The sequence below is a fragment of the Mus caroli genome, unplaced genomic scaffold (genome assembly GCF_978045245.1).
Source record: "Mus caroli unplaced genomic scaffold, Mus_caroli_1 scaffold_4, whole genome shotgun sequence".
Taxonomy (NCBI): domain Eukaryota; kingdom Metazoa; phylum Chordata; class Mammalia; order Rodentia; family Muridae; genus Mus; species Mus caroli.
In genome coordinates, this window is record NW_028227259.1 from 75,249,998 (window position 1) to 75,274,617 (window position 24,620).

At 43.3% G+C, this 24,620-nt stretch overlaps 1 protein-coding gene across 2 annotated transcripts in view; it reads right to left on the minus strand.

Moving 5' to 3' along the window:
• Nucleotides 1–22,968, minus strand: part of Txk (TXK tyrosine kinase) — a 41,743-nt gene extending 18,775 nt beyond the window's left edge. The window contains exons 1-7 of one of the 2 annotated variants that reach the window (XM_021161680.2): nt 22,895–22,968; nt 21,339–21,441; nt 20,427–20,629; nt 17,960–18,025; nt 10,559–10,613; nt 2,235–2,314; nt 1,217–1,344 (exon numbers count right to left, since the gene is read on the minus strand). In XM_021161680.2, coding sequence (XP_021017339.2) covers nt 1,217–1,344; nt 2,235–2,314; nt 10,559–10,613; nt 17,960–18,025; nt 20,427–20,629; nt 21,339–21,441; nt 22,895–22,968 — 709 coding nt within the window. The remainder of the gene's footprint in view (nt 1–1,216; nt 1,345–2,234; nt 2,315–10,558; nt 10,614–17,959; nt 18,026–20,426; nt 20,630–21,338; nt 21,442–22,894) is intronic. The other variant, XM_021161681.2, reaches the window with a different exon arrangement.
• Nucleotides 22,969–24,620: the final 1,652 nt, after the last annotated feature.

Below are 24,620 nucleotides of genomic sequence, written 5' to 3' on the forward strand. Positions count from 1 at the left end.
AGAGATTGTCCGTGGGACTTATGATTAATTAGGGCAGCCCTGATACTAGGGGGAAACAGGGATCCGGAGGAACATATTTAGGATATGAAATTGATTGCTTTTGTAATTGATCAAGAGTATTTATGCAGTCAACAGTTTATCGTTCCTACCTCTTGATGTTGGCACATCCTGGTCTTTCACTGTTTTGTAACCCCACCACATAAATTCTCTTTCTTAAATATTTTCTTTAAAGGAAAGAAACAGGACGAAATGTAGGGAAAGCAAACTCAGAACTGGCCTGCTGATGTGGGCTTTGTTTCTCCAGCCCAATCCCTGACCCACCAGCCCTCTTCCCTGCACTTCTCCCTAACCAGGCCTCGGCTGATCCTTGGAAATCTGAATGGATTCACCCCATATGTGTACACAGATGTCCTGTTCTGGGTGTACAGAACCAGTGTCAGAGAAAAGGCGATTTGGTTTGGTTTTGTTTGGGTCAATACACAACTTTTCACGAATGAAATCTTCAAAAGAAAGTTACAGTGGGGTGGTGCCAAGTTCTGTGATGCTAAGGGAAAGACACCTCCTCCCCAGCTCCAACTGTCCTGGAACAGACCAGGTACAGGTTGAAGACCAGAGGTGTGTCATTGTGGTAGAAATTTCTGAGACTCCCTTGTCTTTCCGCAAATGATAGGTTTGTATAAAGAGAGATGAGCGAATGATAGTCAAGGAGAAGGTTCAATAGTCTGGAGTATTTACGCCCAAGTGTAAGAGCAAAACCCTGGGTTCTGTATAACTTTTGTGCTTTCTCAAAACAAGAAAGAATAGAGGATGAGGCGCTTAGAGATAATTTCCTGTTGTAATTAGCTAAACCAAAGAACAGATTTTGGGGAGCAAAGGAAAACAGCCTTGCCATTTATAGAGATTTGAAACTGTATTTCACTTGTCCCTCTGTAAACTTCCAGAATAAATATATAACTAAGTCCCCTTGGCAACCTCTGTCATCTACCATCTTTAATCTGGTAGAAATCAAAAACTGCAACTCAAGTCTTGTTCCTTGACTGGGGGCAGGGCCGGGAGGAGAGATATCAATGAAAACAACCATTGCCCAAGAGAGATTGTATTTCAAGCCCTGGGTGTCTAGGGCTGTTTGCTGCTGTTGGCTATCTGAGACCATGCATACCTTCCCAGTCAAGGGACTGATCCCAGCCCTTCCCACCAGACCTCACTCCACACTTACCAGCTGCATTGTACTGGTGATACTGGATCAGCTCGGGGACTGAGGGGAAGAGGTGTCTTTCGGTGATGTACCACTGTCCTGAGTCATTCTTTTTTATCTGGTAATGTTTTATTGAAGACTGTGTATGCCTAGGATCAATACAATGTCAGTTACTAGAGAAGCAAAGGACGGGCTTTAGAATGAAGTCGGTGTGTCAAGCAGCGGGACCCCGATGTTCAGGTTCTCCTCCTGGCAACACTACATGCTGATGAGAGAAAGGATGGATGGGCTGGACAAACACCTGATCACCCCTCAGTTGTCTTACTGGTACCTCATATTCAACATAAGTTTAGGAGACAAGCCTCGTGCCCAATAAAGCAATTCTCATGGAGAAGAACACATAAATATTTACTGAATGTTAAACACTGACGAAACGAATGAGAAATCTCATTGTGAAGGCATTGGAAGGCTGAGATGAAGACGGCAAAGTCCACATCCAGAGCACTGCTGAGCAGGTAATGGCTTTGGGCAGCCAGGGCTTCATTATGAGACTGCAGACAAACTGAGGTATTCTCTCCTCAGCCCCTTCCCTCACTACGGGAGGAACAGGACACTCCAGAGATGCTGCCTCCCAGGTACCTCTAGCTTTATCACAAATACCTATAGCCATAGAACAGCCCAGACTGATAGGCATAGGAAGCTTGTGGCGCTCAGGAGCCCTTGTGTAGGCCAAGCCCACAGGGGACTGGGGTGTCTGAGGGCCATGCCAACAGTGACAGCCATGACTAATCTACCTTGACGGAGAGGATTCCTTGGTAAAAGGAAGAGAGGAAAGCTTTGAAATATATGTATCAGGTTACATGGCATGGAGTAGATTATGAGAGACACAATGTGACCCGGGTAGTTGTCCCAGTTTCTAGACTAGCAGTCTCCTCCCTAGGGGCGAGCCCTTTCTCATAGTCTCTATGTGATGGCATCACTACCAATTAAAACTGTCTCAAGGATTAGTTCTAAAGCAAGATCACCTGTGCTTACTTACCTTCGAGCTCTTGTAAACACAGAGATTGTGTAAGACCCCAAGTGTCTCGAATCTCTCACGATAAAGGCACCTTCTTTAGCCTGCACGAATAACATTTATCCATTATACGAGTCTATTCCTTCTTAGAAATGGAAGCTGAGATCTTACTGATGAAAAACAAACCTAGATAGATTTGTTATAAGTAGCTTCTATAAATAAGTGAGCAACTCCTGTACTCTTAGGATTGGAGAATGAGACTGCTTTCACGAGTGCCCTGCCTTTTCTCTCTCACAGATTTATAAATAGTGTGCCCAGGAGAAGGCGGGTTGGATGAGAAGTGCATCGTCGTGAGCATTTTCATCCGTTATCCTTGATTTATTGTTTTCAGGGAAAGTTCTGAATCTGACCGCCTTTTACCCAGCGTTTAGTGGTTTTTGTTGTTGATTAGGATAACAGATGAAAATCGCTGATCCTTAGGAAAACGTCTGAGACAGACAAGGCTGTATGTCAGAAGACGGGGGTGAAGGATGCAGGGAGAAATGTTTCTGGAAAGGTAGAGAGTAGGACGAGAGGTCAGAGTTCATGAGGAAGGATACATGTCGGGACTCTGGTGGGAGCTGCAAACAGGTGTAGGATGTGGGCGAGATGAAGGGAGGAATGGCTATGCTATCCCAAGGATGGGATGCACTTCCCATGCTCCATTAAGAACTAGGTCCCACCGGGCGGTGGTGGCGCACACCTATAATCCCAGCACTTGGGAGGCAGAGGCAGGCGGATTTCTGAGTTCGAGGCCAGCCTGGTCTAGAGTGAGTTCCAGGACATCCAGGGCTATACAGAGAAACCCTGTCCCAAAAAACAAAAAGCAAAACAAAACAAAAAAACAACAACAACAACAACAAAAGAACTAGGTCCCTGTGAACAGTCTTTGAAGAAACTCCAAGAAAGCTGTAAATTGCTTTCCGATCATCATTTTGACAGTTAGGCTGCGTTGTTTGTTATTACACCGCTTTGCTGCTTTATCAGGTATGTTTACTTATGTTCCTGAAGGCAGAACAGCAGTAGGAGCTCTCGTACAAACCCACAGAGCAGTGGTTCTCAGTCTTCCTGATGCTGTGACTCTTTAGTACCATGTCCCGTGACCCTCATGTCATGGTAGCCCCAACCATAGAATTATTTCATTGCTACTTCATAACTGTACATTTGCTTCTGTTATGAATCATAGTGTAACTATCTGACGTGCAGGATACCTGACGTGTGACCCCACACACAGGGGTCACAACCACACTGCCATAGAAGGCTCTGCTTAGAAAGTACTACAGCACTCAGGCTGCGTGTGTCACCCCTCACAGTGCACTTAAGATACTAAATGCAGTCTCCTCCCATACTTACACAAAGACATTAGGGTCAATCCCCAATTGAAGTCTCTCAGAGGCATTGCAAACAACAAAATCCAGCCTTTGTTGAATTCTTATGATGCACAAGCAATGCATTAAGTGTAACTGGCCAAAGTGTCACAAGAGAAGTTGCATGTGTGCTTTATGTGCCTGTTATGGTAGGTGTGCAAATCAACATAGAGAATATGCGCACAACAAAATTATGGGCTGACTGGTCTCTGCTTCTAGAAGGAATACCACCAAGTACTGAATGAGAAACCCCTAACAAGCCTCCAAGGACAGTACCCCCAGCATCTCCAGATTTTACATTTTCATTTATCTAACTCAAGGAAACTAAAATATAAATGGAATGGAGGGACGACTTAGTGGTCAAGAATACTTGTTGCTCCTCCAGAGGACCAGAGCTCAGTTCCCAGTACCCACTTTGGGTGGCTCACAACCACCTGTAACTCCAGGTCCACTAGAAAAGACACATTCCTCTGGCCTTCTCAGACACTTATCATATACTCTCTCTCTCTCTCTCTCTCTCTCTCTCTCTCTCTCTCACACACACACACACACACACACACAGGCACACACACATGCACGCGTACACACACACATGTATATATATATACACAGGTTAAAAAGACATAACTACAATTACAATATCTAAAATAATAAGGAAAGATCCTGCAGGAGAGCCTCTGCTGTGTAGCTCAAACAGCGCTCAGAAATAAACCTGTGCTCTTATTATTTACATGAGTGCTGTGCTGAGAATCAGCGAAGGGAAGATTGTTTGTGGGTGCGCATGTCAATAGGACATTGTCTTGATTTCCTTGATGGTGTGGGCAGCACCGTGCCCTGGGCAGGAGGTTCTGGGCTGTATAAGAAAACCAGATAAACAGAGCCCTGCAAATAAGCCAGCAAGCAACATTTCTCCATGGTGTCGACTTCAAGTTCCTGTTTGACTGCAGCTTGTAAACTGAAATAAAAACCTTTCTTGCCCAGGTTGTGTTTAGCCAGAGTATTTTGTCATAGCAGCAGAAAGGAAAACAGAGCAATCAATAAACTAAAATAAATGCACACGTAAATATTTAAAACATAAGCATATCTAACTCCAGAAGTCAGAATGGTGTCTCAGGGTTGTTATTCTTGTCATGAAACATGATGGCCAAAAGTAACTTGGGAGGGGAAGGGTTTTATCCAGAGTCATAGTCCATTGAGGGAAACAAGGCAGAAACTCAAATTGTGTGGGAACCTGGAGCTGATGTAGAGGCCACGGAGCGGGTGCTGCTTCCTGGCTTGCTCCTCATGCCTTGCTCAGCCTACTTTCTTATAGAACTCAGGACCACCAGCCCAGGAGTGGCATCACCCACAATGAGGTGGGCCCTCTCCCATCAATTGCTAATTAAGAAAATGTCCTTCTGAGTTGCCTAAATCGAAATCTCATGGGGCATTTTCTTAATTGAAACTCCGTCCTTTCGGATGAGCTTGTGTCAAGTTGACATAAAACTAGCCAGCACACCAGGTGAAGTTTAAGAAGAAAACCGGTAAATATCAAAGCAGAAGATAATAAATTATAAAGATGAAAATGTGATACAACCAGTAATTACATTCAAAATCTGGTTGTTTAAGGAAAATTACAGATTAGCTAATTAACCTAGTCAAAAACTAATTGTGAAAATTATCAAAAATTATGTCACACGATGGTAAGTCAATGATCTGTAAAAAATATATAAATAAATAAATAAATCTTGATTTGCCTGTAACAAATTGTAAAACTTGAATGCAAGAGATAGTTAACAAAACAGTTTTTCAGGATTGAATCCAATTAAGCTAAAAATCTTAATGGATCATGGGTAGAACCGTGGGCACAGTCCTTAAAACACAGCATTAGAAAACTCCATATTCACATACTGGAAAACACGAAACTTGAAAGGAAAAACTCGTATACAGATTGACCTATTCCAGAGCAAGGGAGCCAAAGATAAACTACAAATCATATGTGAGTAAGGTCACTTTGGTGTCAGTAGCCAACCCTGCCCAGGCTACACAAAAGAAAGGCCCCTGAGCGGTCTCATTTCATAACACCTATTAAAGAAAGTGTTAATAAATTGAATTTAGTAGCATCAAAGCCCACATGTACCACAGCACATTGATTTATAGCGCCTAAATATTTTTCCCTCGTGTAATCTCTACATTGAGCACAACCACAGGAAGGCTTGTTTTCAATGTGTTGTGGTGATCCTGAGAGTGAGGAAAGTCAACCACACCAGAGAAAGCCTCCATATTTAAAGTAGTTTATGAACACACACACACACACACACACACACCTTGTGTTGTTCCTGATCTTAGTGGACATGTTTTGAGCTTTTCTCCATTTAGTCTGATGGTACTCATAGGTTTGTCATATACAGGCTGCCAATTGAAGACAAGTTGAAAGTAAAGATGTAATCCAAAATAAACATGTCTTTTTTTATCATTATGAATGTGGCAACTCCTGAGTACCGAAGAGGAAGGTACTTGGTAAATAAGTAAACCTCCCTCCACACTCATTGCAACAGGAAACCTTTAGAATGAGCCAAAGCTACAAGTTCACCAAATAAAACCACTAGACTCATCCAGAAGCATGGGGAGTTTTTCTTGGAGTGGAGAAGGCAGTTCTATCTTGATATAATCTATCAACCTTTACAAAAATGTGTCTGATGAATTCAAACATGCAAAATTCAAATACCTTGTTCATGCCAGAAAACCACTGAACAATCAGAAACATATAAGAAATATAGTCACCTGCCACCAGGGTTGGTTTCCTTAAGTTAAAGCTACATAGATTCAATAGATTCTGGGAAAGGAATCAAAAACCTAGTAGAAAACCATGCAGAGAGTATGAACAGACGATTACAACAAAGAAAATCAAACACATAAAATGTAATGTATGAAAAACAGCTTAACATCCCTAGGCTAAGAGACTGCAAATCAAATTCTCAGTAAGATGAGGTGTCAGGGAAGGATCCAGATGTTGCTGCCTAGAAAGGCTGTGAGAAACAGATGCTCCTGTATTTTCCCCGTGGATATCTAGACTCATGTGACTCCTCACCTCTCCTACAGAGGGCGCGTCAAGGTCTACGGAGGGTCAGAAATGCATATTCCCTTCGGCCCTGGATTTCCACTTTGGAGACTTAGTCTCCAAAAAAAAGACTCATATAAATAGAAAAAAAAAAAAAAGATGTGTGGGAGGAGAGAGTGGAAGGCAGCATTGTTTAATAGAAAGGAGATTACATCTCACTTAATTTATATAATGAACCATTGACTTATAAATTGTATATATCTAAACTAGGGGACGATCCACAGATATAAAGCGAATGAAATACACGCTTGTGTACCGATGTGCGGGAAGACTCAGTAGGAAGGACAAAGGGGCTGTGTGGAAGAGTATACATAAGGGGCTGGGGAGATGGCTCAGTGGGTGTAGTGCTTACCGTTTAAGCATAAGAATCCAAGTTCGGATCCCCAGTACCTGTATAAATTCTGGTCACATGTGGCAGCCTGCCTGTGATGCCAACTCTTGGGAGACAGAAGCAGGGAATTCCTGAAACAGTCTGGCTCGCTTGACTAGACAAATCAGCAAGCTCTGGGCTCAAGTGAGGGGCTCTACCTTAACATATAACAGAGAGAGCAAGCAAAGATGATTCTAGATACCATTTTCTGGCCTCCACTCACATGCAGACAGACAGACGGACACACACACACACACACATGTACACACATGTACACACCTTCTCTTGTTCCTGATCTTAGTGGACATGTTTTGAGTGTTTGTTCATAAGTTTGTCATATGCAGCCTTTATTATGTTGAAATATGTTCCCTTTTTCCCAACTCCCAGCACTCTTATCATGAAAGGATGTTGGATTTTGTCAAAGGTGATGTGACAGGAAAAGAAAGGAATGTAGAGAAGATGCTTAAGAGGGGAGAGGGAGAGGATAGAAGAGAAAGGAATTTGAGAATTAGGGGGAAGAATGAATAACACTGAGAATATTTGAAAGAGCCACATAGAAACCTACTATTCTATAAACTTCCATGTATGCACATCTCTGTGTGTGTGTCTGTGTCGCTCTGTTTCTATCCCTCTGTCTCTTTGTCTCTGTCTCTATCTGTCTCTGTTTCTGTCTGTCTCTTTGTTTCTCTCTCTCTCTCTTTCTGTTAGCTTAAGTATAATTATCCTGCACAAGATAATGCTTTTCCCAGAAGCCATAGGTTGCCAATTAAAAGGCCCAGTTTCAAATATGTGATACCACCTCTTTACTAACTAAATTGTTAGCTAAAGGAGCCCCAGAGGACATCAAAACATTACAGGCTATTCCCATTGTTCCTGGGTACCCACCAGAACTTGATGGTAAAACCCTATTGTTGAAGACACCACACACTGATCACAGAACTCAGAGAGATCTAGCTGGTACTTATCTGAAGGCTTCCTCCATTCTGTGGGGCTTTCTTGGTACATGGGAAGTGGGATGTAGGTTCTGGGAAGCTAAAAATCAGTCATCTTACCAGCTGTGGCCCCTGTGTGGCACAGTAATGACAGGCCTAAAAGCTGTTCCCATTAGTAAGATAGTGACATGAACGGTATAGGTCAAACAACTGCTTTCTGGTAGGATTTAAGGCCTCTTGCTCAGGAGGAAAGTGCACCTGGTACTGTAAATCTGGCCAAGAGTCTGTTGCTGGGGAGCTCATAAATCCTAGGGGTGAACACACTACTATTATTTTGAAAAATGGAGATAGTATCAATGTTCCCTCTAAATGCATATCTCTCTACCGGTAGAGTAGTGCAGCTCTCAGGCCTTATCCGAGAGGCATCTTTGTGTAGTGGATGGCAGTTAATACAGACTCACTGCTGACCAAACTACAGGAAATATGGGTTGGTGGAATCCTCAGGTAGAACTGAAATGGCAATATCATATTCACTTCCCTCCAAGAGTTAGGGGTTGGTGGATAATAGGAACAGGCAAAATGTAGGAGCCAGTGGGTAAAAGAGGGGAGGTGTGAAACAGTGCATTGACTTGAAGGGACTTCCATATTCTTGACCTCACAGCAGCTGTGGCTGCCTGCAGAAAGAAACCTGCACTAGACCAGTCCAGTCAACATTGCAGCATAGGTGGAGGAGGGACACATGGCACTCACCCTTTCCCCTACCCCCCAGCTTAGGCACTATTGACAGTTGGTAGCAGGTAGCAGAGGGAAAGTCGGTTCTACTAGGAATGTGGCCCTGGTGCTCCAGTGGATGGCTTCACCCTAGTGTATGTGTGGGCAGGTCTACTTAGCAGTTTATTTTTTTTTAAAGATATGGAGTTAGGAGGGAGATGTGAGGAGAGATCTGGAAGGAATTGGAAGAAAGGGGAGGTGATTATGATCAAAACGTGTATACTTGTATAAAATTCTGAAAGAATGAAAGTGTAAACTAGAATCTTAGTTTTCTATCTCCATGGCAAAACACTGTGAACAAGGCAACTTATAAAAGAAAACACGTCTTTCGGTAGAGTCTGGTCCAGAGGGTTAGAATCCATGAACATTCTGGGAGGGGTGGGGTTTCAGAGCAGCAGGCAAGCAAGCATGGTGCTGAAGCAATAGCTGAGAGCTCACATCTCAACCATAAGGTGGGGGGGGGGAAGGGAGGGGGGGAGAGAGGGAGAAATGGAGGGAGGGAGGGAGGGAAGGAGGGAGGGAGGGAGGGAGAAATGGAGGGAGGGAGGGAGGGAAGGAGGGAGGGAGAGAGGGAGGGAGGGAGAGAGGGAGAGAGAGGAGAGAGAGAGGGAGGGAGAGGGAGGGAGGGAAGGAGAGGGAGGGAGGGAAGGGAGGGGGAGGGAGAGAGAGAGAGAGAGAAAGAGAGAGAGAGAGAGAGAGAGAGAGAGAGAGAGAGAGAGAGAAGAGAGAGAAGAGAGAGGATGCTAACTGGATCCACATGGTCCCCTGTTTTACAGTTGGTCTTCTCAGGATCCTGGGCTATCACTGACATGGATTTTTCTATATATAGATACAGAGCTGATTCTCATTCATAGTCCTAGAGTCCCTGAACATCCGAGGCCAGCACAGAGTGACACAACACTTCCTCTTCAGGATCTGGGTTTGACTCTTCATTCCCCACAGTGACCATGCACTGACAATTGGAAACCTAAACTCTGCTCTTTTGTCTTGCTTTGACCTAAATGAGTGGTTTTGATATGAATTTAATATCTCAACTACCAACTCTCCCCTTTGTTTCTAAAGACTAAAGAAACCAACACTGCATATTTCTCTGTATTTGTGCTTCTCATGGGTGTAAGCAGAGGTCACCAGGTTAGAGTCTCTGTTGCAGCAAAGTGCATATGGTAGTGGTTCTCAACTTCTGGGTCATGAACCCTTTGGGGTTTAACATCCTTTTCACAGGGGTCACCTAAGACCATCAGAAAACACAGATTTTTGCATTACAGTTCATAACAGTAGCAAAATTACAGTTATGAAGTAGCAGGGAAAATAATTTTATGGTTGAGGTGGGTCACCACAACATGAGGAACTGTGTTAGGAAGGGTTTGAACCACTGTCATGGGAAACTCATATACAGACCCCACTGAGAGAGTGCGTGTCCAATGAAGGAGTCTAGAGTTGAAATCACTTCAAGAGAAACAGGTTTCTGGAACGATGAAGGCAGTCAGTGAAAAGGTGATCTTATGAAAACACGTCGGAGTTTTGACTTAGAAAAATGTGCAGTAGGAATGGGGTTGTGAGGGTATTTTAAGATTAGAAAGAACACAAACACACGTTTTGTTTTGTTTTGGTTTGGTTTGGTTTGGTTTGTTTTGGTTTGGTTTGGTTTGGTTTGGTTTGGTTTGGTTTGGTTTGGTTTGGTTTGGTTTTGAATGGCCTCAATCTTTCTAAGAAACTTTCTCAGGATTACTAGAAATTTTCACAGGCTTGTTCTGGACACACAGACTCACCTCTTGCCTCAATAGGCGTTCGGTCTGGTTTCTCGTAATGTTCTTGTGGTACCATCTGGAAAAGTAGCAAAGAACACATTTTTAACTTTATATTATTTTTTCCAGTCTCCCCCACCAAAAAGAACCTACTCGAGTTCATTTTAAAGTCTTTACTTTAGAATTCATTTTAGAAATCTGCTACTTAAATTCAGATAAATAACAATGTTCTGTTATATTGCCAATTTATCAAGCTGAATATATATTTTTCTCATTTGAGGCCCCCCAAAAATGTAGATCATTCTACCATAGCTCACATCCCTCTTCTGGCCCATGAAGTATTTATATACAATTTTGTATGATTTAACATCTTGTAAAAGTCCATGTAAGATGCAAAGTTACCTACCATCTTCAACAAATGCTTAGTTCTGCGAATATAGCCATATCCAAATCTTTGTTTCTCCTCAAGAGTTCCTATTTGCATGCTTTTAGAAGTGCTAGGTCTCTTTCAAAGTGAAATTTATCCTGACTTACCTAATTTTCCTGAGACACTCCCCCTCTTCCAATATGGTTAGTAATTAACGGATAGAGTCTACCAACAACCAACCAATGTTCCTGACCCAAATTCTCTTGCCTTCTCTCTTACCACTGCTTGCCCTTATTCACTAAGCCACACTGGGATTCTTTCCTTCCTTAAATCAGCACTTAAATTCTTTCCTTCTACTTTCAATCACTCTGTTTTCTCTGTATTTGATGTGTTATTGAATGACTATCAGAACTACACACGGTAGACATAATTAAATCACATTGTCAGGTAATGGCAGTGAAGGAATGGACTTGCTAGTAAGAGTGAGAGTAAGCTCCGGATTGTGGATGGACTGTGACTAGCAGCCTCTAGTTCCTGCTGCCCTGACTTCCTGGAGGCAGTGGACTGTAAACTGGACCTCGGAGCCAAAATAAAGCTTTCCTCAAAATCAGCGTGTAGTTTGATATGACCAACCTTAAGCAGTAAACACATAGGGTACAGAAAACAGAGAAGGAGGGTCAAAAGAAGACAGAAAGGTTGAGAAATTTTCAATGTCAAAGCAAAAATATTTACAAAGAACTTTAAATGTAATGAAATATTACCAGAAATACTGCTTTGTGGAGAGTAGAGAGAGGAAGGCAACGTTGAGCAGGGACTGAGTCATCATGAATGGGCCAGAGGTGGCTCACTGAAACCCCTCTGAGTCATAGGATAGAGGCCTCTGGTACATGCACTTCCCCTAACACCTGGTGGTGAGACACTGACTCAAAATCTGGATGGTCGGCTCTCTAAACCACCAATGGCATCAAACTGAAAAATAAACAGTAGGAAAGATGAACCACAGGAAACAAGAGATGATGACAATGGGTTTTAGGCAAAGGAATTGTCCACTCAAGATGGAAACTTGTGAAGAATAGTGAACATCTGTTGGGACTTTCAAGTGAATGCTACAGTATTGGAATAATTTCAAGATGGGTCTGAGATCTCTTACAGAAAGACAAAACCCCTTCTGACGAAATAAGGCAGTATTACAGACACAGGAAACTAACATGGAGAGGTCACTGCTGGTTGGGTTGTAAAATTTCCATGTTAAAGGGAATAGTGATAAAATAGTGAAAAGCTGAATCTGTAAAAGGCCAAAGAGGTGGTCTATGTGTGGACAGAGGAAACAACTATCTCTGTGTCTACACGGGTAGTGGATTCACAGGGACACACGTGAGACCTTCATGCCTCTTTGTTGGTCAAAGCCCTGCCACAATGATACAACACGTGAAGCTCTGTTTGTCATTGCTGTCCTGGCTAGGCGGGTGCCCTGTGTGAGATGGACATAAATGAATGCATAGCAACCCCAGCCACAGTTTGGGGGGAATGTACAGAGATGACCTCAGAAGATCAGTAGAAACACATTGCTGGCCTACCTTCCTCTTTCAACTACATTGGAGCCTCAGACCATGTGTGCGTCAGCCTGGATTCATAGACAGGAGCCTGGCATAACTGTTCTCTGAGAGACTCCACCCAGAAGCTGACCGAAACAGAGGCAGAGATTCACAGCCAAACATTAGACAGAGCTCAGGAAGTCTTGTGGAAGAGTTGAGGGAAGGATTGAGGAACTCAGAAGGAATAGGGACTCCACAAGAAAACCAACAGAGTTAACTAACCTGAACCTTGGGGGTTCCCAGAGACATCTGGCCAAAGAGCATACAAGGACTAGACCTAGGCCCCCTGCATATATGTAGCAGATATGCCCCTTTGTCTTCATGAGGGTTCCCCAACAACTGAAGCAGGGGCTAACACTGACTCTGTTGCCTGCCTGTGAATCCTTCCCCCCTAACTGGGCTGTCTTGTAGGTTCTCAGTGGGAGAAGATGTACCTAGTCCTGCAGTGAGTTGAGGTGCCAGAGTGGGTTGCTTCCCCGGGAGGGACCTCTCCCTTCTCAGAGGTAAAGAGAAGGGGGAAATGAGTGAAGAAGGCCATGTGAGGTGAGACTGGGAGGAGGGGAGGGCTATCATCAGGATGTAAAGTGAATAAATAAATGGAAAAAAAGCTGTAAAATGCTACTCAAGATGAAAGAAGTTCGTGTAAGTTCCATTCTCAAATATATTTTCCACCTGCTATGATGTTGTTGTTAGTATTTTACATTTGTTCATTATAGTGATAAATAGCAAATGTGAATTCATTCCTCCTGTTTAAATATGAAGTAGAAATTCGTCCATATGGAATTGCCATAAGAATATCTTCAAAGTAGTCACTGGAGAGCCAGGTAGAAGCTTGTGACAAAGACAGGATCTTTGGGGGACTCTATTCCTAAGTCATGAAGAGGTGTGATGAGGGTGACTCGAGATCGGGAGCACCATATTTCAGGATTTCATCCATTTACATCAAACACTAAAACCTAGAAGGACTTTAAAAAAAAACGAGGTAAGGCCATGTCTTAGTTTCATTTCCTGTTGCTGAGCTAAAACACCTCAACAAACTTGAGGAAAGTTTTATTTTGGCTCCGAGCTCCAGTTTGTAGTCCACCATCTCCTGGAAGTCAGGGCAGTGGGAACTAGAGGCTGCTAGTCACGGTCCATCCACAGTCAGAAACTTACCCTCACTCTTACTAGCAAGTCCATTCCTTCACTGCCATTAAAGCCCACTTCTTTGGGATTCCAGTGTATACTAAAGACCAGCTGAGACATCCAACTTCAGGGACTAACAACTACTGGATTCTTGGATCTTCCATTGGAAAACAGCTCTTGTTAGACCAACTGGATCACAGCCTGAAAGCCAATATAATAAATCCCTTTTATGTAATAGATATAGGAGATTCATTCCACAAGTTCTATTCCTCTATAGAATCCTGACTACAAGACCACTCAAACACTTGCCTGGTCCTATACAGTTAGGGAACCCCTGCATAGGGAACGGTGCCAACCACAATGGGCAGGTCTTCCCACTCTATTGATGGAATCCTAACAATTCCTTATAGTTGTGTAGTCATCCTCTCATTGAGACTCTTTCTAAGTGATCGTAGATGGAATCAAGTTGACAATTAAAACCATCATAGACTGTATCTCCCATACCTAGACACTTTGTACTAAACTAATACCAAATAGTGGACATTGAAAAAGCAACCCAACATATTAAGCTACAGTTCAGTAGAGACAGCCTGTGTGTGTATTACATAGGACCTTGAGTCTCTCACGCACACACTCCCTAGTACTCTGATGGTAAGGCTGGATGGCTGTGGGGTAGAATGGCCATAGAACCTTCTTAGATTTCTATGTAATAAAAAACACTGTTGTGCTCCTTAGGGTTTGATTTAGAAAGCTCATTACATCTGAAGAGGTGACATTGCTTCCCTTAGCAGGTGACTGTGTCGCTCTGAAAATGTCAAGGATTCAGTCCAGAGAACAAAAAGACAAATGAACAAGTTCAACTCCCAGGTAGAGTTTGGATTATCAAGACATTTAGTATTTTAAATGTTTATAAGAAGATATGGAGTGTTTTGGTTTTGCTGGTTTCAAATGCATAATTTAATCTCAGCACTCGGGAGGCAGAGGCAGGTGCATTTCTGAGTTCAAGGCCAACCTGGTCTACAAAGTGAGTTCCAGGACAACCAGAGCTATACAGAGAAACCCTGTCTCAAAAAAAAAAAAAAAAAAATCAAATGCATAATTAATTCTAAACTTGTTATTTGCAGCAAACGAGAATTTAACTCATTTGTAAATATTTGCAGAGTTAGGAGAACTTAATTTCCCACATCATTTAAACATTCAACTTTCCAACATCATTTAAAGGACTTACACAGGACTTAGTACAACCATGCATTTGCTGTGCCAATCGCGTGAGGTACTTAAAACCATAACTGAGGTACTTAAAACCATAACCGTACTTAATCCAGTTTATTAATGCAAATCTGGTGTTTCAGAAAGTTTAATTAACTGGGCTCATAAGTCTCACTAAATATTTAAGTACGTTTCGTGAATTTTAATGATTATTCGTATTTATTCAAATTTATAAATAATTTATCAGGATCGGCCTGTTAAATGCAAAAGCTTACTGAAAAATTGTGTTAGTACAACAGTCTGTTGATAATTTGAGTGTGTGTTTAAAACAAAAGCCGTCATCAATCTTTCTATATATCAGTGTTTCCCCAGGGTAGCAGAAGTCCTCTGTCACCTTTCAAGCTGCCTCCTACCACCTAAGGAGCTCACGTCACCTTCCTGAACCCAAATCTCCTGTACACGTTGATCACCCCCGCCCCTGGTTTCTCCTGTAATGTCCTACCCTACTCTTTTAGAACTACAATTTAGCACTATAATTTAGAATTATATATTTGTTTTAATGTCTGTTTCCTCTGTTAACTGTAAGCCTCATTCATACAAAGGAAAGCTCTGTATGTTCTAAATTGTATCCTCAGGGCTCAAAGCAATGGAGATCAGATACATCCCCAGAGTACCACAAATGGGATTGAACATATAAACGGAATTCAGATGCTAAAGTAACTAGGACATGCTGGCCACCTGCAAAACGAGGTAGGGTGGGAAAAACTATAAAGGACTTGCCCTTGGTCTCCACTGTTCACAGATATAACCATAATCACTAGACTGTATTGAATGTTACTATGTACCACATGATGTAGGTGTCCCCACTTATTAGAGCATTCAGAGATAGTACGAAGTGTTGCCCAGAAACAAAGCATTCTAATGATAACACTACAGTTTGTACTCGGTTGCTCTTGCACCCAGTAACTCCACCTACAGAGATTCTTTTGTGTAGTCATCATAAAAGTATAAGTGATCGATAAGTTCTAGTGATTAATTATGATAACTATTCTACTCCTGTGTCAATGCACCTGTTTTAAAAAGAAATAAAATTTAGTGAATCTTCCTAATATTTGAATCAGTAAAAAGCATGATTTTAAAATTCATGTAAGCCGGAACCCAGAGAAATGAAATGGAGATTCTAACCGTAGAGGTGTTCATTTGGTATCTGCAGTATAAGCCAGTCTAAAATCAGAGGCGCAGCTTAGTCTAAACAAAGGAAGCAAAGAGCAAATGAGACATGGCAGAAAGAAACAAAAGTGGCTTCGCTGGCAGTGAGTGTCCATTTGGTCACCACGAAAATTCCAGACTTGAACAACAATCGAAAAAATGGCCTATTTTTCTAATTGTTCTGGGTTGGTTTTCATACACAGTCTCCTTTCAACTAGGCTTGTGGTGTTGGCCAGCTTCAGCACAGGGGAGCACTGAGATCCCATGGGGCAAGCTTGAGTGACCACAAATCGCCACCACACTGTTTTCTAAGAGAGGTGGCTCAGTCCCCCAAAGAGGGTGGAGAGTGGAGACTGGAATCTTAAGCTAAAGGGTCAGGTCAACAGAAAGAACATTTGAGACGGGAAAGAGTGAAGACACTTGGTGATGAAGCTGAAAAGCTTGGTTCAAGGGAGGAAGAGCAAGCCACCAGAGCAGTCTGGGAAAACCTATCAGATGTGCCTCGTGCCCTAGGACCATCTTTATCTATGCTCAAAGATGACCCTGTATACTCACCTAAACTTTTGGAATGAGAGCTATTTTAGGGAAAGCTGTACTGAATCTTGCCTAAATGAGTAGCAAGGCCAAGGAAGTGTCTTCCTCTGCATTTGATGTCTGCTCTCAAGAAATACTTGACACCACTACTCTTATCACAAACTAATGCCTGTTAGCTGCATATGCTGGTTATAAGATGAGCTGAGACGGAAGGAAGGACCATCTAGAGACTGCCCCACCCGGGGATCCATCCCATAAACAGCCACCAAACCCAGACACTACTGCATATTTCAGCAAGATTTTGCTGACAGGAACCTGATATAGCTATCTCTTGTGAGGCTATGCCAATGTCTGGCAAATACAGAAGTGGATGCTCACAGTCATCTATTGGATGGAACACAGGGCCCCCAATGGAGGAGCTAAAGAAAGTACCCAAAGAGCTGAAGGGGACTGCAACCCTATAGATGGAACAACAATATGAACTAACCAGTACCCCCAGACCTCGTGTCTCTAGCTGCATATGTAGCAGAAGATGACCTAGTCGGCCATCATTGGGAGGAGAGGCCCTTGGTCTTGCAAAGATTATATGCCCCAGTACAAGGGAATGCCAGGGCCAGGAAGCAGGAGTGGGTGGTTTGGGGAGGAGGGCGGGGGAGGGGGAGGTATAGGGGACTTTCAGGATAGCATTTGAAATATAAATGGAGAAAATATCTAATAAAACATAACAAAACAAACAAACAAACAAAAACAAGATGAGCACCCAAAGGGAGGAGGGAGCATGAAGGCAAACTGAGAATCTAACTTTATAAAAACACAAGAAGAGCTCTGTCACTTTGTAGCTGTGACTTAATCTATTAACCTTACATTTTCACCGGAAGAGTGAGATCTATAAAGTCACTGCTCAGATCTCTCTATTCTAAAGTTATAATTGTTATCTAAAAGAGAGGAAGGTTTTTAAAGCATACATTTAATAAGCATACTTAAGGTTCTTTCAAACGATATCATTAGTCTATCACTTCTCAGTTATTTCTAAAACATAACAAAACAAGAGCCAACATCTGAGTACCAGGTAGTGTAGACTGTCAGATTTACCATCTGTCATTTTGAAAAATAAACGCTCTGTCTAGGACACACAGTATGACACATGTATCAGTGTACCTAAGGCATGGCCATGCCAAACACAACAAATTCGAGCTTAAGAAGGATTTTCAGAAGCAACTGTGGTAAGAATCAGAGGTCTCTTCATTGCTAAGACTATCAAATGTGTTACTTTCTTTTTCTTTTACAAACTTGAAAACTGTCTATACTTCAAAGTTCTCAGCAGCTCTCTGATTTTCCAACGTTAATCACAGTTAATCACAGTGCGGTCTTGTTAAGGGAACTTACTCATAGATTTCTAAATTGGTGAGTCTGTTTTCTGTCACATAGTTGCTTGGGATTAAGCCTTCATTCCTACAACATAACACAAAACAAAAGACTCAAGATGGAAAACCAGTTTGTAACATTACTGAGACAACAGTTACTCAACCCCATTCCCACCCAGGAAGATGTAGGGAGGAACAAAAAAAAAAAAAAAGCATCTTACTTGTTACACTGTTAAAAAGATAAAAATGTTTCTACGTTCCAACTCTACAGAAACCTCTCTACAGTAGATAGCAAGATCCTGACTTACAAATGAACTATTTTAAGAGATTAGATGACCCCATTTACTTTTGTTTGGTTGAAATAAATGTATCCTGTAGCCCAGGCTGACCTTAAATTCCCAGCCACCTCAAGAGTACTAGGGTTTCAGGAGCTGCCACCGTGCCCAGTTCCAATATGCCAATGTGCATTTTAAAGGAAAAGTGGGTGTGGTTCTGAGTTTAGACACAACATGGATTGTTCCAGTTCAGAGTTCAGACTCAGGATGCTCGGTACCCTGGGAAGGGCGTTGCAGGTCGAGGATGTGAAATTGGCCATCACTGCAGGTTGTGATGCCTCAGACTTAAAAACAAGCAATTAGCTTTGTTTTGCAGTTAAACGTATAGGGTTTATAAAAAACACTGCCAAATTCTTCATTGTCTCCTTTGGGTTCAAAAAGTACACCATTCCCCAACCCCCAAAAAACAGGAAAGGCTAACTGACTCATCTAAAATTGAATCTAAGCTCAGTTCAACATGGACTGCGGGAGGATTTCTGGAGGTGAGATAAAAGTCAGCATTCTTTAGGAACTTAAGAAACCCGTCCCCACCTGTCCAAAGGAATCATTTTCCTTACCTCTGGCAGAGGGGACAAAACCTAAGCCAGCCTCCAGGCTCCCTCAGTATCGCAGGTACCTGTTACACATTTCAAGATCTGTGCTAACACCCTTCCTCCCCGATCCTCTCCGATGTCCCTCCTCCCAGATAGATACCTGTTTGTTCTCTTTATAATGCCAAGGTTTCTTTCCACCTCTGCCATTCTCACTGTTCTATGTATGTATGTATGTATGTATCTATCTATCTATCTATCTATCTATCTATCTATCTATCTATCATCTATCTTCTATCTATCTATCTATCTTCTATCTATCTATCTATCTTCCATTCTCTGTCTTGTTGTCTCACTACCTCCACTCTTCTCTTCCACTTCCCTAGCCCTGGCCATCCCCAGTTTGCTGGGCATGCTCAGTCTGCTTCCTTTTCTCTCCACTCTCTCTCATATCTACAATAAACACCTAGCTGTATTATGGAGCAGTCACACTGGCAGGTTCCTCACTGAGCCCCCTCATATGCAGTCACTACTTCCAAACTGTCTCCTCCCTGCCTACAACACCACTGTCCACTTAGTGGTCATTGTCCGTGAGACTATGCTCACATGTTGAAATACGGGGAGTTGTTTTTATCAGATTTAATTTACATACAAGTTATTACAGTTCAAGCCTTGTTCTTCAACTGGCTTTCAGTTTGTCAAGAGTACATCTTGGTGGTCTCCTGCTCATTTCAAATGGAGGTAAAAGAATAAGAAAAAGAGAAGCCCTGCCCTCCCTGCTGACAAATATCTGCAGCTTCCATAGCTAGGAAAGGATGACCAATGCAGGGAATTAGGACTTTCCCTGTTGAGCCCGACATTATAGGAATAGCCTTACTTGAGTCCAAGGTTGAGGCCATGCTCAAGGTTGCTTGTAATGGAGGAGGGGCCAAACTATATATATATTATATATATATTATTATAATATATTATTATATATTATATATATATAAAATAATGGACCCAATACCTTGGCACTTTCTACTTTTAGCTTAGTCACTGTGCTATCAGCTGACTATTGTAAATCGTCCTTGATAGATCCCCACCTTAGATGCGGAAGCAGAATCTCTCAATGATCTCTGAGTTCCTCCTGTCCACTAGTCTAGCTAAACCACCTAGCTCCAGGGGTTCCCTTTGTTGGCCTCTCTCTAGTGCTGGGGTAATAGGAAGGCTACCAGGTCCACTGGATGTTTATGTGTGCTCTGGGGACCTAAACAGGGGTCCTCATCTTTGTGAAGCAATCGCTTCATGGACTGAGCCAACTGCCCAGATCTTATTACTTCTATAAGTAAAACTCATGTGTGTGATCCCCAGGACACACAGGGGCATGGTAGCAGGGGCGGGGATGACATGGTAGCATGGGGGAGTGAAGGCAGGCATATCTGGTTGGGGCATTGGGCAGAAGTCCTGTGTTCTATTGTTATCTTACAAATAGGGATGTGGAAACTGTTCTATTCAGTGCGGAGGGAATGCTGCAAACATGGAGCCAACGAGCCGAGCCGCAACGCAGGGTCTTCTTTATGTTCGGAACTCTTCGGAGTTTGGAATGAGGAAACATCTGATAAGGGCTGATCCATTATCTTACCCGAAGCGGTCTCTGGCCTTCCACCAGTGAGGATCACACCTCTCCAATATCAGATATTCCTCCGCTCTCTTCAGTGCCAAATTACCAGGCTCCCGAGGCAGGAAGTCATAAAGAGCCTTGACCTGGATTCTCTCTTCTGGAGGCTCCTGCGGGAGGGGAGGCAGCGGCTTGCGCTTCGAGGGTTGCACCCCGCCTCTGTTGGACTGCAAAACCCAAGAGGTCTCTTATTGTTTCAGTCATGTGTACCAGAAACAAAAAACAAAAAACCCACGAAGAACAGGACTTGCACCTCTGCCTCCATTGCTCCCTACTGCCCAGCTCCAACAAGGTAGAAGTCAGGACAAGCAACACAGCACTGGGGGCGGGGAACACGCTTGTCATTTTGTGACTTTCTGAAATCCAAGTTCTCTCCACAGCATAACCTTGGAGTTTCACCTAGTGCTTCTTAAAAGTCTCCTTACATTGAAACAGTTTCACTTGGCAGTGATTCTTCACTTTTGAGAAGAGAAACACCCCCCACCCCGACTCCCACCTCCACCCCCACCTCCACCCCTATCCCCACCCCGTCCCTCACCCCCATTCCCACCCCCAGCCCTTCCTTTCTCTGTGCTGTGTCCAAGCTGTTGTCTCTCTGCCAGGACTCAACTGGAAGTTAACCCTGAACTCAAGACCGGCAGGAACCACAGTATGTTTCCTTCCAATCACTGTCCTGTTTCAAACTCTCTGTTTAAATTTAGGGGAGTAGGTTAGCTTAACTGGATTGCCCCCTCACTTTCTTCTAGACCATTTAGTGAGCACTTACTGTGTACCCATCATGATTCTAGTTTGGGGCATGGTCACAAGCAGGAGTCGCCTAGAGTGCCTGCCTGTGTGGGGACACCCACCCCCCTCCCCTGTGAAAACGGCACTCACTTGAGTTTTGCCCATCAGTTTGGCGAACCACGACCTCTGACGCTGGGAATGTTTTTCTGAGAGTTCTTCCTCTCTGCTCAGGCTTATCTGAGTTCTCACCTGTCTGCCATTGAAAAGCAATCCCGTCACAATTATTAATAACAAGCGCATTCCTAAATCCTTTAGATTCTTTCAGAGATAAAATAATCTGGGTTCTTTTCCGAGAGAGAGAGAGAGAGAGAGAGAGAGAGAGAGAGAGAGAGAGAGAGAGAGAGAGAGAGAGAGAGAGAGAGAGAGAGAGAGAAGAAAAGGAAGGAAGGAAGGAAGGAAGGAAGGAAGGAAGGAAGGAAGGAAGGAAGGAAGGAAGGGGGAGAGAGAGAGAGAGAGAGAGAGAGAGAAAGAAAGAAAGAAAGAAAGAAAGAAAGAAAGAAAGAAAGAAAGAAAGAAAGAAAGAAAGGAATCTTCCTACTTCTAACTCCTTCAACAGATTCTGAGCTGGAACTCTGAGGATTCATTTTCTGTATACAGAGGTCAGAGTTGCTTTGAAATAAAGTGGCAAGAATATGTCATATGCCCAGAGTCTGGTACTTATGAGGGTCATAAAATTATAGTCAATCCGACAACCACTCACTCTGAGTCAGGCAGAGTGTGCAAAGTGACTTATTGTCACATGTGCACAGGTGAGTGATTAAAAGCATAAGTGTGCACCGCAGCTCCAACGTGTCATGTAGCCTCCCCTCCCCCAGCCTTAATGGTTCCACTGTTTACACCTGGATGGAGCTTGCCACTCAATCGTTCTGCCACACCCACTGCTGGAACCTGCCACTTTGCTGTTCGGAGCCATACACATACATGGTCACTCTGCTATTGGTCCCCAGGACTATTTGGCAGGAATCGCCCCCTTCCCCTCCTTCATAACTGCGTGTTGGAATAGTAAAATTGAGCTTTGATCAGAGTTGGTTTTGACTTGGCTCCGTTCTTTCTTCCGTCCAATCTGCCATCTCAGTTAAACTGTTCCTTGCGAGCTGCTGGTCGGCCCACAACAGTGTCATACTGGGGCCTCAGACAAAGAAAGCAACCTCTCTAAGCCTTGGGTGTTCTTGTCTATCAAGTCGAGGGTTATAAAGGAAAACACCATGGGGAAGAATTAAATGCAAACCTCACCACACCACACTTATCAAATGGCTGCTGGCATGATGCCTTGGTTTAATTCTTACACAGTCACATACCAAAGGGTAAGGCTCTCAGAGAGTCTTATATAATTAAGACAAGATTCTTGTGCTTAAGCGGCATGGGAAAAAAAAAATACTTACTGGAACACAGACGTACAAAACAAACAAGTTTCTAGGGAAGAACGAAGCCGCAGCACTGTGTGGGAACACACAGAAGAATTAGACTGTATGCAGGAGAGGGGATCAGAGCACCCCTACAATTTGGTTTACGTCTTTAAGAAGATGAGGTGGGGACCAAGTGGGAAGAGCTTCCCAGACACAAAGCGACAGACACAGACAGGAGACTTAAGAGCCAGGAAACTGCGTTCACCCATTTCTAAGAAACTGCCCTCAGAGCAGACTCACCTCTTCTGTAGTGAGCAGCGGCAACAGCAGCAGCAGAGGACAGACTGGAAGGAGCTATCTGAAAAGGAGACCATTGTCACAGTTAGGAAGCCAGGAGTCCATGACCCTGTATGAACCACTCTGGCTGTGCTCCCGATAAGAGTTGGGAACAGTCCATGATCAGAGGCATGGGGACATCACGGAAATCTTCAGGAGAAAAAGACAAAAAACCTGACACCAAAACAGCAAAAAGAAGTTCTGGCACCCTGACCAGTGTGGTTTCCCTTCTGAGGTTCATCGCTCTGGCCCCGTTTCTGCATTTCCTTTATCTGTGAGTGGCCAGTATACTCTACGTGCTTTGTCATGGCTACTGCTGGCTATCGCTATAGAAGAATGGGTTTGCAGAAACAGTGTTCTCCAATGTCTTAGCAGGAGTTTTAGACTAGGCCCATCACATTTTGTGTTTGTGTTTGTTTTGTTTGTTTGTTTTTAAAAAAAAAAAAAAAGAGCTCTGAACTTCCCTACAGATAACTGATGACCTTAATCTTTATCTGATTTTAAATTAGATAACCCACCGGTCTCTCGGCCATATTTTTTTTTCCTAGTTCCCGATTAGCAAGCCACCTCGTTTGCTGTTACCCATGAGCCCAGGTCTGATAACAGCTCAAGAGTACCTCTTTCCCTAAGTAAGCAAACTAAGGGGCCCCTGAGGTCCTGAAAGGCCTTTCTTTCCACATTAATTTCCAAGCTGCTTCTGATTGATCCTCTTACACAGTGGCTGCTTAGCTCCTGTATGTATGGGTTTGCAATGCAGAGTTATCTGTAAATGAGGCCAGAGCCTTTACGTCTTTCCTTAGCTCACAGAGAACTGACTGTGAATCTTCTGGTGGGGGCTGAAGATTAATAGCCGAGTATGTCTCCTGATCAAGGAGTTTTCTTAATCTGATGTCGGGGAGGGAGCTTCCACAAGGCCACTTCCACATTTATAATAGATAACATCTACAAGCTCGCTTTAGCAGTTCACTGAGCCAGACAACAGTAGGCTCCTGAGAGACAGTTTGAACCATGAAAGTATCACATTCATGATCAAGAATCTAGTCTTGGGGGAAGAACATTGGTTGCTCTTCCAGAGGACAGGGTTAGATTCCCACATAATTCACAACCATCTGTAACTCCAGTCTTGGCACATCCGGCACCCTCCTCAGGTCTCTGTGGGCATCAGACACAAACATGATACATATACATGCAGATCCATAAATAAAATTAATTAAAATTTTAACGATAGAAATTAAAAAAAATAATTCTATTCTTGTCTTGCCTCAGCTGCTGCCAAAGTTCTCAGTTTTTCTCGAGAAACCAAGGCAGTGTTGGACTGGGGTCGTCACTCTTTGCAGTGATGGTTTACATCACGGCTTTGATCTCCAAACTCGCCTTGCTGCTTCTTGCATGGTGCTAAGTAACTGTGGCAGGGGGTAAAAGCATTGCCTTAGAGCAGCCCATGTCAACATCAAACACTTTGGGACGGTTTTGTTTGCAAAGGCCGTCTCCAATGTCAGTATTGGGAGCATCATATACAGTGTTGGAGCTGGTAGACCTGCTCCAGCAGCTGGTGCTCCAGGGGCTATTGCTCCAACAGCTGGAGTTTCAGGGGCTAGTGCTCCAGCAGCTAGTTCTCCAGGGGCTAGTGCCCCGCCCACTGAAAGTCTAGCCCCCTATGCTGCCCCAGTGAGGAAAAGAGTAGAAACCA